Source organism: Arachis stenosperma, chromosome 9, assembly GCF_014773155.1.
Source record: "Arachis stenosperma cultivar V10309 chromosome 9, arast.V10309.gnm1.PFL2, whole genome shotgun sequence".
NCBI lineage: Eukaryota > Viridiplantae > Streptophyta > Magnoliopsida > Fabales > Fabaceae > Arachis > Arachis stenosperma.
The window spans coordinates 14,374,816-14,391,468 of record NC_080385.1 but is presented as its reverse complement, the minus strand read 5'-3'; the positions used below and the strand labels follow the sequence as shown (position 1 = coordinate 14,391,468).

The 16,653-nt window shown below is 30.1% G+C and overlaps 1 protein-coding gene across 1 annotated transcript; it reads right to left on the bottom strand.

Moving 5' to 3' along the window:
- Nucleotides 1-2,818: 2,818 nt before the first annotated feature.
- Nucleotides 2,819-6,391, bottom strand: LOC130947506 (E3 ubiquitin-protein ligase CHIP). The gene is made up of 8 exons (XM_057876205.1): nt 6,017-6,391; nt 5,824-5,891; nt 5,653-5,716; nt 5,121-5,192; nt 4,146-4,279; nt 3,770-3,923; nt 3,567-3,677; nt 2,819-3,478 (listed from the first exon to the last, which is right to left on the bottom strand). Exons 1-8 carry the CDS (start codon nt 6,134-6,136, stop codon nt 3,356-3,358), a joined length of 846 nt encoding a protein of 281 aa, XP_057732188.1. The 5' UTR covers nt 6,137-6,391; the 3' UTR covers nt 2,819-3,355.
- Nucleotides 6,392-16,653: the final 10,262 nt, after the last annotated feature.

Genomic DNA, 16,653 nt, shown 5'->3' with positions numbered 1-16,653 from the left:
AAGAATGGCAAGATATACCCTCACATCAAGGAGCTCATAACAGAATGGAGGTTCTTGTGGCTTTCGGACATGGCATGGCATGACTATAAGTATAACCAACACACCGATTTATCTGACAAGTGTTGAATCATTTGACAAGAATATGGAGACCATAGAAAGACTTAATAAAGTGAGTATGAAATACTGAAGTGAAGATAGGATTTCTAGTTTCAACCATTTTCTTTTACTAGGACTACCATGTAAAACAGAAATTCCTTTCGGCTTGAAATGATGTGTCAAACTTGAGCATCTGTTGTGTATCTAAGTGTCATTTAAGAATATACTATTGACCAATAGATTGCTGCATATACAAGGTGGAATTCGAATTTCTAACACACTTATTTAAGCGAACGAGTGAGCCGACGATTTGAATAATCCAAATTGATTTGAAAATTATCATTGAATGATTGAACAAGTAACACAACAGTAAAACAATTAATTCAATTAACAATTATAACACTAACCATTACAATTTAGTAAATTTACAGAATTACAATGGTAACAAGAAGAAGCTAGATCTAACAACAGGTAACAACAATAACTAACTAACAATTAAACATTTAAATCGATATAACAATAACAAAAAAAAATCAATAACAGTAAAAGGACAATAAATGGACCAGAAATGTTCATCCAAGAAAAGAGAGAGAACATGACCAAAGATGGATGAGACCAGTGAGGCAATGAAGCAACAATAAAGAAGAGGATGGCTGGAAGGCGAGATGACGGCACCTGAAAGAAGGTGAGAACATGACGACTAGGATGGCCAAAACAACGGCAAACTTGAGTGAGAAACCGACAAATAATATTAGGATATGTTCATATTTCATTAAATTTTGCCTTCTTTTTCTGCCTAAAACGATTTAAGTAAAGGCCAATTCTATGATGTCTTTTGTTTGGTGTCTAATTTTTGTTTAAATTATCTTTTATAGTAATTTTAAACTATTTAAAAGTTTTTAACTTTCATACTTTTAAATTTAAAATGAATTATTTAACCTATTTTAGTAATTAGAGAACATCTTTTAGGCACTATAGCAAACATCTTAAATAAATATCAATTAGTTTGTTAGTTCTCGATTCGATTCGATTCATCGGTTTTTAGTTGATTTTCTACCTGTTTTGTTTAAGTACCAAAACTACTTGACTTTTGGTTTCTAATTCAACCGGTCGATTCGGTTTGATTTTCAGAATTATGGGATAACACAATAGTAAATATAACATAACACTAAATATAACAAAAAACAGCCACAATTATCAAAATATAATAATAGCGAATATAGTACTTCATATCATAAAAATATAACCAAAATAAAATAAATAACAAGCACAACTATAAAATTTTGTCAACTTAAAACAAAAAAATGTTCCAGATAATAATTGTAAAAAAAAAGGGACAAATAATAAAAAAAGGGAATCATATGAGCCTAAACAATAAAAATTTCAAAAAATAAACCAATAACACAAAGAATAAGATTCATAGAAGGGAAATAAATTCATTTAATTAATCATATTCGGAAATTAATGAAAAAAAATTGCTACCCAAACTGATTCTTATGTACAGCTCTATTATATTCTACATCCTAACATGCAAAGCCTATTTTCAAACTATTAGGATGAAACTATAAATTCTAGTTCCTCTACCTTACATAACATTTTTCTAATTAACAAATGCTAACTCTAAAAAAAAAAAAAAAAAATTAACTGACCTCGTCACCAACGGCACCGGCAATATGGGCAACACCATTCAGTCGGTATAAGCTCCATTTGTCTGCCATGATATCCCGCTGGAGGTCGGCACTTAGATACCTCGGACCCGCTCTCAAGTTGCTCTTACCTCTTTCTAGAATTTTCTCTCTCTAAACAACCTCAAAATGACTCCAAATGATTATTCCGCGACTGCCTTCCACGATTTATATAGCTATTCACTCTCCACGTAAACTGCTATAGCCTCCAGCGGTTTACGCACGTCTCTCTATGCACATAATCTCTATGCACATAAACCGCTACTAGCAGTAGCGGTTTATGTCCAAGCACCATCAAACAGAAACCGTGAGAGCCTCTAGCGGTTTCTGCCTCATTTGCATGTAATCCACGGCTGGCAACAGCAGATTTTGTGTTTACATCAACCGTTACTGGCAGTAACGATTTCTATAGATATATGAAACAATGTATTTACGTCTTCATTTTGGAAACAGTGCAATTGCATAAATTTAAAAGACAAACAATTTATATATATAAATTGCCCTAAAATAATTTTATACAAACATTGAATCAAATATTAACACATCATTAATAAATATAACTAATTTTCAAATTCACAATTCATCCAAATACATAAATTTAACTAAATAATCATATAATATTTTACATTATCAATACATTAAAAATACACCCTTGAAAAAAAAAATTTAAGGAAACTTGCAAAGAAATGCAATTATATCATTAGATGGTGTTTACAAAAATAAGTGTGGGACAGTAACAAAAAGGAGTTGCCATGTTACTGTTTCTATTATCAAATATTCACAATTTCAAATTGCCTCACACGTGAAACATCTCACACACATGGAATATTTTGGTCGTTCAATTAATTATAGATAAAAAGTTAAAAGATTTTAGATTTTACACTTTGTGAAACATTTTACGGTCACATTGCATCCTTATCCTAAATGTACATGCTAATACCATCCTGTTTGCATTTATTGATTGCATCATGATAATTAGGAAATGGGAAATGTTATAACCTATACAAAGAGTGAGCATTGGAAAAGCCATAATGAGATTACAAAAATCAAAAGCATACATTTCCAATGCATCGATTCCAAAACATTAAATAACATAGGAGAATTTCTGGGCTATAGAAAACCATGCTTCCTCTCTGAACGTTATTGAATGAAAGGTCGTCAAAACCAAGAAGAATAGAAAGCAAAAGATGAATTTAATGGATAAACATAAACGCACCCAAGGCTTGGTTTAGTGACAACTATGTTTGACTTGCTAGGAGGTGCACCTGGTTCAAATCCTAGCTCTGTCTAGGAAGTTGATATATGGAGCCCATTGGGAAAGGGAAGGGGTGTGTGTGTGTAAGAGTACTTAACAAGACAATGAGTCAGCAAGAAACTATTAGGAAGCTGACAACTATATACATTTTCACATTATATGAGAATCAAGACCATATGTACAATTCATAATAAGATGGTCTCAAGATGTTCATCTTCTGGACGGCACCACAGGGAATCCACAAACATAGTTACCAAAAAACAAAGAATCCTGATGTGTTTGTTGAATAGATAAAACTGTTAATTTCTAACTTAAATTTTTAAACCTTGTAGGCCCACCCATGTGTGTCCAAGTATGCCTGCACTGCTTCCTTAATGGCCAAGTTCGGTACTAGTTGTGATGGATCCAGTGGTTCTCGCGTCACAGGGTCAAATCTACCAACCTATTTTACAATATTTTAGATGAATGCATACTGAATTTAAAATTAAAAGCATTTGATATAAAAGATTACAACATGAAAATCAAATAACCTTCTGCAAATGATCAAGAATCACTGCCCTCTCATATGTAATTCCACTCGGAGTGATTACGGGATCATGAAAAATATCAAGTGTGATTCTGCAGCATAAGTAATCTGGCACCTGTAGACTCAATAAACCATGTGATCAATGATATGCCATTATTTTTGAGACACCATATATGAAAGGATAGTGATCAAATGGCATGTACACACCTCAGTAGGTGCGTCACCCTCTGCAGCTTTACTGAAGACTCTTTGTAAAGCCTCTAACTGTTCCAATTGAGAAGTGGTAGCATCATCTAAAAATCCTTCCATGTGGGACATATCAAGAGAGTGTTTTTCCTTTAGAGCAGACTCGCAAGCTTCCCTGATACAAGAAGATATTTTATGAAAATAATATTAGATACAATGACTAAATTTTCAATAACCAGTAACCAATATAGAATTGATATTTTGGTAACTGGTGGAAGAAAAAAGGAAAAATCACAACGTAGCTTATAAAAAATATGATCAACACAGCTGATAGTAATAACCAATCATTCATGATGACCCTTGGATAATAGGTCTGACAATCACCAGAAAAACATACTTCAAGCTCTGCAAATCCCACGATCGCTTGGAGGATGTCCGTTCCCACTCTTGGTATTTTGCTCTTGCAAGCTCTCTCCATATTTCTTCTACCATATAGCCCTTGGGATTGGCGCCTCTCCCAAGATCCAAAGCCTTAAATCACAATTGGTGTGAATAAGGAAAAATCAATTTAAATATCTTAGAAAAGTTCATTACACAGAAAATCAGCAGTGAAGTTTATATTTAATCAGATGCTAGTCAATTTAAAGAGAAGGAAGCACAATGTCCCTTAGCAATTCAATAGTAAGCCAAATTGATCAGATAATCTATGACTTGTCATCTATAACAGTATAATATCATTGAAATAAGAAATGATAAGGATGGAGACATGAGTGTTCGCTAATGTGGGAATGGATACAAATTGTCTCTAACTAATGTTTTGTAGCGCCGTTACTTTTCTCCATTGGCTCTCATAACCTAACATGAACCTACTAGGTATCCATGTTTTCATATCTTCAAACATGGCAGGCAAATTGCAATACTAACAAAAGAAAATAAGGGACAATACATGATTTAGAGAACAGTAATGGGAAAGCAAAATATCCTGCACCAGCAATCCACCAGAACAGCAAGCAAACACTAAATCACACTACCAATGGGCTAAACCACATGAAAGGACATTATAAGGCACTAACTGAAACCCATATTGCTAATCTTTCCATGACAAAGGTTTGAGTGGCAACCCCACCACAATCCTAAAAATGCAATTTACATAGAGGGATCAAGATTGGTGAACCAATAGGTAGTTGAACCATTCATCAGGTACAAAAGTGATCTACTATTAAATTCACAAAAAGTAAAATGCAAAACATTGTAAAAGCTAAACACTCATACAGCATGGAAAGGCTTAACCATGCAATGAAGCATTAAATAATTTCAAGCAACAGCTATAACTAATGAACAAATGAAGAAGAGATATTCAATGACAACTAACCTTCTCTAATTCTCTGATACCCTTGGTATGTTCTTGTTTCTGTAGCAATGCAAGTCCCAACATATAGTGAGCCTAAAATATATACGTAAGAAAATTCAGCTGGGCACAAGATAATCAGATCAAAGAACACAATCTGCAACAAAATAGCAAATTATAAAACGATGCAGCCGAACATTCCAAACAGCCAAACACAGTCAATAGCTTAGCTAGCTATAATGAAATGTAGAAAGGTAACTCACAACTAATGATTGTTAAAATGCAATACGACAGTATAGAAATGCAATTCGATTCTTAAAATGGCAGCTAATGATTGCTTTCCAAGAGAACTAACAACTAGATTCCCAGAATCTATTGCCATTACTGAGATCTAAGACCAAACAAACCAAACTTGAAAAACACTAAACTCAGAAGAAAATCGAATATACTTAACCAATACAACACAACCATTGAAGCTAAAACTCCGAAATCTCTAGAGTAAAGACCAAACAATGATCACCAAAAAAAAAAAAAAAAACAAGGAGATTACAAAGACCTTAACCGAATGGTTGTCAAGCTGAATCGCTCTCCGACAATCTTCTTCCACTCTCTCCCAATTACTACAAACAAATAAAGCAGATAATAATAACACAAAAACACCCAAACAGAAGTTAAAAAAATAAAATAAAATTAAAAATCAGGAAGTTATGTTATCATCTATACTTACTGGCGCTTAAGATGGCAGAGAGCACGGTTCGTCCAATACACAGGAACATTAGGGCACAAAGTAATTGCCTTGAATCGCCCAAAAAAGAAAAACAAACAATGCAATAATCCCAAGAACGTTACAAATTTTCATTCTTTTTTTGAAAAGAAATATGATTATTGATTAATTAAAGGAAAAGGGTTAGAAAGCATACCTCTGTGTAGGCATCGATGGCAGCACCGAAACGGTCTTTCTTGAAGTAAGCGTTGCCATCTATTCTGAGTTGCTCCGCTTGCTTCGCCGCCGCTGACAAGGCACCACCACTTGGCCCCATTCTTGATTCTTCTCTTTCTCTCTCTTGATGGAACCAACTCTATTACAGTAATGATAATAAAAATAATAAAATATAATAATAATTTTACTTTATTTTATTTGATGGGTGGGTCGAGGAAATGAGAATGGGAAGTGTGGAGAAATTAGGAGCGAAATGGAGGCGAAGAAGAGCGATTTAAGTTTGACTCGGGATTGTGCTTTCTGTGTAGTTTGGGGTTTAGAAGTTAGAACACCAGCGAACCTGCGACCATCCACTCACGCTTACGCACCTAATTTAACACGCTTCATTTCAATCAGTAAATAACAAAAATGTACCAAGTAACAAAATTCAGTTTGCTTATGTTTGGTTAGAAGGAAAGAAATAGAAAAAAAAAATTGAGTAAATTTTTATTTTCTTTAGATGTGTTTGGATGAAAAAAAATAAGAAGAAAAAAAATATTATAAAAAGATAATTTTATTCTTGTATTATAAAATACATTAAAAAAAGTGAAGGGGTAATATTAGAAGTTGTGAGAGAAAAAATTTTCTTTTTAACATTAGAGAGAAAAAAATTAGTGGGTCTCACAAATTTTTTTTCATCCCTTTTCTTTTTTCTCCAATTTCTCTTTATAACCAAATAATGAAAAATAATTATTTTCTTTTCTCTTCTCTTTTCTCCTTTTTCTTTCCTTCTATTTTCTCTTCAAACAAACATAGTGTTACTAAATTACTTATTATATATTTTTTATATATATTTTATGTTAGTAATTAATTTGATAAATGTTCGTAAGTTATCTAAGCTACTGAGATTTATTGTTTTTTTAGCTGACAATTTTCATAATTTATTGTCTGATTGAATGAATGGTAGAGATAATTTGTAAAGACATTTCGACATTTAAATCAGAATGAATTTTGGAGATAAGATTAATAGAAGTAAGTGTGTGTAACGTATCTAGAGAGCTTGTGATTCCCCTTTAATCCTCTGTCTTATCTTCGTTGGTTAGGAGATGATCGATATTTGATATCAATTAGCGATGTGTTGATTTGATAGGTGTCAAAATTTTAGGCCTGAGATGGATGATTCAGGTTTTTTAGCAGAGTTATTGTTGGGTCGTTGAGGTTTGAATTCGAATATGATCCATAACAATAACTAATTTTTTATATATACATACATAGTTAGATAAATAAATATAAGAGTATATAACCAATTTGGGTTGGTCGAGTAGTCAACTTCCTCGTCCGCTTAAATAAGTATCAGGAGTTTAAATTGTGCCTTATACATGCAGCAACCCATTAGCAAGTGACAAACTCTTAAATTAAGCTCAGATCTGTGACGAATCAGTCATTGGCTTGTCGAGTTGAAAATGTTTTCGTCCCAAAAAAATTTTATTACGTTGAGATCTCTAAACTTTATAAAAATAAGATATATAAATTTCTATTTTAGTTAGATCCGTTGTTTCTATTTAGACAAATAAATTTTACTTTTATAAAATTTAGAGACCTTAAATAATAATATTTTAAAAAAATGTCGGACCCAAAATTTTTTAATGATCTATTTCAGAGTATATATTCTAAATATAAATCAAAATTGATTAATTATTATTAAATTTATAATTTTTATTATATGTAAATTGTGAAAAAAATTATTTTAAAAATAAGCAAAAATTGTAAAATAAAAAATTAATTATGTGCAGCTTTTATTATTTTGATTTAAAAGTAATTAAATTCTCATTTCTTTTAGTTTATCAATTTTTTTGTTTCAAAAGAGTTTGATTCAGAAATATTATTGTTTTAATTTAAGAATAATTAGACAATATAATTTTTTTTTATCTTACTAATCTCTTATTTTAGAAGAGAATTATTTGAATTTCACCAATATAATGGAGAAAAAAAAAGTTATTTTATTAATTATAATAGAATACATCAAAAGTAATTATTAATATAAAATATATATTAAAATAATTAAACAATATATATATATATATATATATATGTATATATATATATTAGCTTATTTGATGAGTAATGAGAATGCATGAGTGATGAGAATGTGATAGGGTTAAGCAAATGGTAACTGGATTTTATTTGACGAATAGAAAAAAATGGATGGTTTGTTACTAGTTATTACTTAGTTTTGGTTGATGATTTACATTAGATGGGATTGAAGTGCTTTAAGAATTTAATCATACGATCTCCTATCTATCTATTTGTTTATTAGGATTGTTTTGGAATTGTTCGGTAGGTCGGGTACCGAACGGTTTGGATTGGTATCCTGGTCGATAAAGGGGGTCTTGCTTAGTCGTGAGCTCCTGAACTAGCGAAGACAATGTTCCGAGTACTTCGTGTAAAGAGTGGGGTGTCACTTGCAAAGACACTCCGACGCTCTAGTTAGTAGAGTGTGCATGCAAAAAAGGGTGAGTGATAGGTGACGTATCTTGGGGGAGAAGTATGTCCCTCCCCCTTTATATCGTGTTAGAGATGGGCCCTGTAAGGACAGGCCCACCTCCTTCGAGACCTCCCTTGCACAGCTATAGAACAGCTGTCAGGGACGCGTGTCCGGATCGACGATCGAGGCGCCTCGCTCCAACCGTTCGAGTCGGGTGGTGCCCGAGTCAGGCTGGCCCGTATTTAGTTTGAGCCAGGCGTAACAGGAATATTTCCCTAAATTTATTATTACTAAGAACTGGATTGAAAAATATATAAAAAAAAAATCTGTTTTGATGATTATTTCGATTTCTTAAAAATTCCATAAAAGATGTTTAGGATATCATTTTAATTTCTTATCAATTGACATAATATCTAATAATTTATTTTACGAATTTAATGATAATATTATAATCATTATTTTTTTTTAAAAGAGAAAATTATAATATTGACTATATATATATATATATATATATATATATATATATATATATATTTAAAAAAATATAATTTAATATATGATATCACAACAACGTATTAAGCAATTTATAAGAAAATCAATTTATTTCTGTAGACCAACTAAATCTAAAATGTAAGACGAAAAAAAAAAAAAAACTAAAATATATCTTATAACCTCAAAATAATACAAGAAAAGAAGTTCATAATATTGTAACCTCACAATATGCATTATTTTAATTATGTAGATTTAGGTGTAAGATTTTTATCTTAGTTTTTCTTGCGATCCATGTTAATTTGAGCATTAAAGTCTTTATAGGTACTCTCTACTATTGACGATGACGAAATCGGAATATTAAAAACTTGAAATAAAAGGATAATGTGTGACAACATCGTATTTCTAACTTGCTTTCTACAATTTTATTTAGATAACTTCTAAACTCGAAAGAGTAAAAATATTTTTAAACAAAGATCTATATTAAATAATAAAAACCTAATAATAAGGTCATTTCTTGCATTTTTATTAATCTAGATATGGTATCAACTTCTTGAGAGGTTTATTTTATGATTTGCAAAGCTTAATTAATTATCTTGTCTATGGACTTGGTAGCAAGAAATTCCAATTTTTTAAAGAAATATATATATATATATATATGATATTTTTTAATTTGACAAGTTAAAGACTATTCTGTTACTAATTTAAATTTCATTTAAAAATTTGTTGTTAACTAATAGATTATTGTATGTATAAAACAAATTTAAACTCTTAACATATACTAAAATAAATAAATAAACTAATTATTCGACTAATCCAAGTTTTTATTGACCGTTACTCTATTTAGATCTTGGAATTTCTCATCCAATAGTTGTTTCATATGTTGAATAATCCCAACTACATCATCTCCATCCAGCACCAAATCATCAACACCTGCTTATTTTGGAGCTTGCATAGATACTATCATTGGTAGAGTTCTTATGTAAGTTTCACATAAACCATGATTCCAATGCCTGCAACATTTGAAATGTTATCATCACTCAGCTGAAAATTAAAAATCAGACTACTCCAATAGTGTGAGAAAAAAACACAGTGATGAACATGTAGATAACAACTAAAACATATATATGCATAAAAAATCCATCAATACTAGTTGATTCTACCTCTCATCATGTAATTCTTGCTCATGATTTAAACATCATTACTGTTAAGAATAACTCATAAGAGGAGGAAAATCACAACTAAATTTGATGGATTGAGATATGTATTTTGAATTTGTTATCTAATAAAATAATTAAATTGGTCTCCAGAAGTTATGAGATAACTAAATAAGTCTCTCGGTATTTAACCTGATTAAGCTACGTTCTTAGTTTTTAAATGAATCAAGTTATTACCACCAGTTAACCAATTAACGACGTTAATCACTGATATAAACGTTAACTACCATATTATTAGAAAATAAGGTAGCATAATAATAGTTTTAGTGTTGTAGTTACCCTTTTATTTCTGCCTATACGTACGCATAATATGTGTTTGTTATATATGCTTAATTTTCATATTTTTAGTTTTTTTATATCGTTGAGTACAATGCACTATTTCTTCATAATTTCTCTTTTTCTTCATCCATGTCTGTGCTCTCTTAGCTTGAATATTGATTTTCATATTTTAGTTGTGATTTTGCAACCCTTTTACAAAGATGACATACTACTAAAGAATCTGACATGCCATGATAGAAAAAAAATTAGAAAGTAATTTAGTTATTAACTCTATTTATTAATTAATTTAAATACTTTCTACTGTCAATTTTAATATTATATATTATGTTAGAGCAAGTTATAATTTTTTAAAAATTTAATTATTTTGTTAGTTTTTATCATTTTATTAAATTTGTAATTAGATCTTTATACTTTTTTTTCTTTTAATTAAATTTTTATACTATTTTTAATTTTATAATTAGGTCATTTTCATGTTAAAAGTATTAAAATTAACGGAATATTCTTTATAAAAAAATATGTGGCTAAAGATCTAATTAAGTAGTTTCTAATGATGGATATCTTTAATTTGTAGAAAAATATTCTATTAATTCAAATATTTTTTACATTGACAATAACATAATTATAAAATTAAAAGTAGTATAAAAATTAATTAAAAAATATAGACACCTAATTATAAATTTGACAAAACTATAAAAAACTCTCATATTTAGAAGAATTTGTACAAAGTCTTTGGTTATTTGAATTTTGAAAGAGGGTTTTAATTAGTGCATTGGCTGCTTGATCAGAATTTTTAGTTTGATCATTAGAGGAGATCGAAAAAAGAGCTTATCTACAGAGATGGATAATGTGCATATCTCTTATTCGACCTTCGCATTTCAGATTTATATAGTTTAATGACAATTAGAATTTTGATGGTATTTATTCTCTATTAAATATGAATTTAAAAGTTAGCATCCTCTTTTATAATCCGACGACTCAATCTGACTTAGAGGTACAGTGTTAATAATGGTTGTTGTGGTTGAATAAAAGGAGGTTTCATTGGCAAGATCAGAAAAATTGGTTGTGACTTTGATGTCAGTAGGTTCCTGAAAAAACATATGTTGCTGTCTTGGCTCCGTGTCAGGGATGTTCTTTCTATGGATGTGTTCAAGTATCAGGGAGGTATGGTAAATTTTGATCTTTGTCCTAGGTGCATTGCTTTTCTAAAAATGGTCTTATATTGTGTTAGAGATTATGTGAAAATTTAAATTGTTTGACAAAATCTATAAATTAATCTTCAGCCCTAAGATATGTATTCTTAGTTCTTGAAAAATAGTAAGGGGCAATTTTTTAAATTTTTTGCGAATCTTTGGTAGAATTGGTGAGTAAAAAATAATGATATTTTTAATCCGGACAAATTGTGGTTACCGAATAAAATCACAGATTTGACTCTAGTTTCAGTGTAGGAATTTAGGTCATTTTTTGAGATGAATTGTATTTCTTTGCCTCCATCTATTAGTAATAGTTGGATATTGCCTTCTCATAGTACATATAAGATTAATTGCGATGCCAGTTTTTATAGTAGTAAAAACAAAATTGACTTTGTTTGTGTGAGCATAGATTAGAGTGGTAATTGACAATGAGACTGTATGAGAATTTTAATTAGTAATAATATTTTTTATGAAAAATTATTTACTATTTAAAAAGGTTTTGTTCTTATTTGAGATGATGGTCATAGAGATGTTATATGTAAAATTAATTGTATGAAAAGTTACACTCTTATTTAAAATAGAGAAAAAATGTGAACTTCAAAACACTTTTTAATTTAAAAAATCTACGATATTATGTATTGGAGTTGGAGGACAAATTTGAGACTAATTCAAAGAGAGACAAATAAGATGACAAACATCATAGCAAAAAGAACGCTCACAACAACTCAAAATCACGTTAAGCTCACAGCACTTCGAAAGAAATTCAAAAATTATTTGATTAGGGACCTTGCTACTACTAACTACCTTTAGGCTTTAGTTCTTTCTTTTTCTTCTTTGTTCTTTTTCTTTTTTTTTTTCTTCTCAAGACAAAAAAAAATATTATAAACATATATTTAACCTTAAAACCAAAAGAAAATAAGTAGAAGAGAGAGATCATTATTTTCACGAAATCGAAGAGGTAAAATCAGCTCTCCATATTGAAGACGAAGACAGAAGTAACTAAAGACCAATTTAAATAGGTCCAAAAATATATATTTTTTATTTTTAACTTATGAATAATTATAATATTAATGTTGGTATAATTTTTAAAATTAAATTGTAATTTTTGTAAAAAAAAAGATTTAAATATTCATAAAAAATAAAAAAAATGACTTTTTTATATTAATTTTTTTTATTATTCTTCTTTTAAAATAAATATTTTTAAAATTAAAAAAATAAACACAATAATTTATTTTTAGACTTTTTTTTAAAATTAATTAAATTATTTATTCCTGAACCTAATGGTTAGGTATAGAGCAACATGACCTCCACCCTAGCATAGGAAAACAGTATTACGATGTTTACTCTCTAAGTTTTAGGTCTCTAACCATCATTTCTAACGTTATATTGTAAAAATATGAGAATGTGGGACAAATTAGGTCTTATCCCGGCTTCCATTTATAATAAACCAATTAATTAACCAGCTATTGATTTAGGTAAATGAATCATCAAAAGATATTGGACAAAACTGTATTTGAAAGGAAGACGGATGAAAAAATAAAATCTAAGAGATAAAAATAAAGATCGAATTAAATTTATGTATTATATTTGGCATAAAATATATTATATTGAGTTATGTTTTAATATTATAAAAAAATTTTAAAAAGTTATAAAAATTTTACTTTTTATTTTTAATTTTTTTAAATATTAAAAAATTAAAATTTTTATATTCCAAAACCTAAAATTTAATTTCAATATCTCATCACAATATTCAATGCCAGTCCAATTCTAAAAATCAAATGCAACCTAACTATACTACATACTCCGTAAATTTACCACTTCCCACTTTTCCTTTATAATAAACTAACACACCCTGTTTTCATTTCTAATTTAAGAGTATCTTAATTCGTTAATCAATAATGTTAGTCACTTATTTCATACAAAAAAAATTACTATTTAATTTTAATTTTTTATTTTTATTATAAGTTAGTTTTATTAATTTGATTTATAAAAATGTTATTCGTACACTAAAATTAATTACTAAAATTAGTTACCAATGTATTTATGTATAAAAATATATATAGTTTAATTTATTTTTAATGTGTATTTATATTTTAATTTGTATTTTATATTAATGATTTATTTTGATGACAAATTTTAATATACATATAGTATAATAGTTAATTTTAAGATGGACTAAATTTTTATTATTTTACTAATCTTTCCACTTTAAAAAGGTTTGATCTTTTTCTTTCAAAATGGGATTTTTTGTTATGTCATTTATCGAGCCGACTATAAATCAACGAAAATTAAGCAGTGAGATAGTGAATTATTGACGATTGGATTTTTGACGGTTTAGAATTTTACTAATAAAATCTCGTTGTAAAGTATAGTTTCTAAACCAATCACTAATCCTTTCATACAAAAAGTTGTTTGTCACAAGTACAAATCCCTAAAATTTATAAACCGAAGTATTGGAACCTCGGGTCGTTCTCCCTAGGATTTACAATAAAGTGTCTTGTTATTGGTTGTGAGTTATGATTGGGGTTTTTAAGATTTTGGACAAGAAATATAAATGGCAAGAAAATAAACTAACAACTAACAAAGCTCTTGGCAAGATATAAGAATTAGAAGTCCTATCCTAGTTATCCTCTTCAATTGTGATAACAAATTGTCCATTGCTCCCACTTAGTTAACCTCTAACCATGGAGGAAAGTCAAGTGGATGAATCAATTTGATTCCTCAAGTCCTAATCAACTCCTAAAGGAAAGACTAGCTTTAGAGGCATTCAAATCAATTAGCAACTTCTAATTATCAATCAACAAAGGAATTAGATAACTCAAGAGTCACTAATTACTCTACCTAGGCCAAGAGGAACAAAACCTACACTAAAATCCAACCAAGCATTTCATCAAACACTTGGAAGGCACAAAAGAAAAGCAAAGCAAATTGACAACAAGAAGAGAATCTAACAACAATTATTGAAAGAAATTAACAACAACAATTAAAAGAGACACATTTATTATGAATTACCTTTATTGAATTGAAAGAGAGTAGAAGGAACAATACTAGATCTACAACAAAATATAAGAACAACATAAAAGAGATTACACCAAAAGAATAGGAGAAGAATGAATGTAACTACAAGGAATTGAGAAGATAGAAGTAGAAGAAGATGAATCTAAATCTAAATCTAAGAACTAAACCTAAACCTAATCCTAATTCTAGAGAGAAGTGAGAGCTTCTCTCTCTAGAAACTAACTCTAACTACTAAACTAAACTAATGGTAACTAACTTGTGTTTCCCTCTTCACTCCTTGGGTTAAATAGCATCAGAAATGAGTTGGATTGGGCCCACAAGGCTTCTAAAATCGCTGGCCACGTGTTGCATTAAGTGGGTCATGTGCCACCATCGGCGCGTCCGCGTACCGTGCGCGTGCGCGCCCCTATGCGCGATGCAACTATGGAAAATATTATATCGTTTCGAAGCTCCGGATGTTAGCTTTCTAACCCAACTGAAACCGCATCATTTGGACCTCTGTAGCTCAAGTTATGGTCGTTTAAGTGCGAAGAGGTCGGCTTGACAGCTTTCCGGTTCTTTCATTTCTTCATGAGTTCTCCAACTTTTCATGCTTCTTTCTTCATTTCCTTGATCCAATCTTTGCCTCCTAAACCATAAATCACTTAACAAACATATCAAGGCATCTAATGGAATCAAGGAGAATTAGATTTAGCTACTTTAAGACCTAAAAAGCATGTTTTCACTCTTAAGCACAATTAAAGGAGAAGTTATAAAACCATGCTATTTCAATGGATAAATGTGGGTAAAAGGTTATAAAATCCCCTAAAATCAATACAAGATAAACCGTCAAAATGGGGTTTGTCAACCTCCCCACACTTAAACCAAGCATGTCCTCATGCTTAAGCCAAGAGAGAAATAAGGGATATGACACTTATTCAAAGCAAAGAAACTATATGCATGCCACTAAATGCAAAATGATTCTACCTACTTGGTTAAAAATAAATCAATCTCCAAGACATACATGCACAAGTAGGGCTTAAGATCATATAACGATTCATGAGTCCTACCAATTTAAATATCAAAATGAAGTTCAAGTAGACTTGCAAGAAGAACGCTCATAAAAGCCGGGAATCAAAGAATTGAGCATCGAACCCTCACCGGAAGTGTTTGCACTCTAGTCGCTCGGTGTTTGGGATTGATTCTCTCAATTCTCCCCTAATCATGCTTTCCAAGATTTGTTTATCTTCTAACAATCAACAATTATTCAATGCATGCATACATGTATCATGAGGTCTTTTCTTTAGGTTGTAATGGGGCTAGGGTCAAGGTAGGATCATATATGGCTAGTGGACTTAGGATTTGAATCTTTGATTAACCTAGACTTTTCCACCTAACCTATATAATAACCTATACAATTAAGTACTAATCTAACTACCCATTCCTCACTTTTTCACATACTCATGCATTTTCTTTTCATTTCACAACATTTATGCATTGATTCTTATTGAGCTTCACTTTGGAGCATTTTGTCCCCTTTATTGCTTTTCTTTTTTTCTTTCTTTTTCTATATACATTTTTTCTTTTCTTTTCTTTTTTTCTTTTTCTTTTTCACTTTTATTTCTTTTTTTTTTTCATTTTTCTTTTTTCTTTCAAACTATACACAAGAACATCAATGCATAAGGTCTATACATTTAATCAATACCTGAGCATGTACCCAATTCCCAATATTTACACTAATAATACAAAACTACCCTTTTATTCACCCAATGTCCCAAGGTTCCCACACTTGAATGATACTCACACACACTAGCCTAAGCCAATCAAAGATCCAAGTAAAGGACATTCATTATTTTTTCGCTTTAAGGCTTGTAATGTGCTAAAATAGGAATAAGTGGGTTAAGCGTAGGCTCAAATTGGCTAACAAAGGAAGATAAAAGGTAAGGTCATTTGGGTAAGTGAGCTAATGGAATGATGGCCT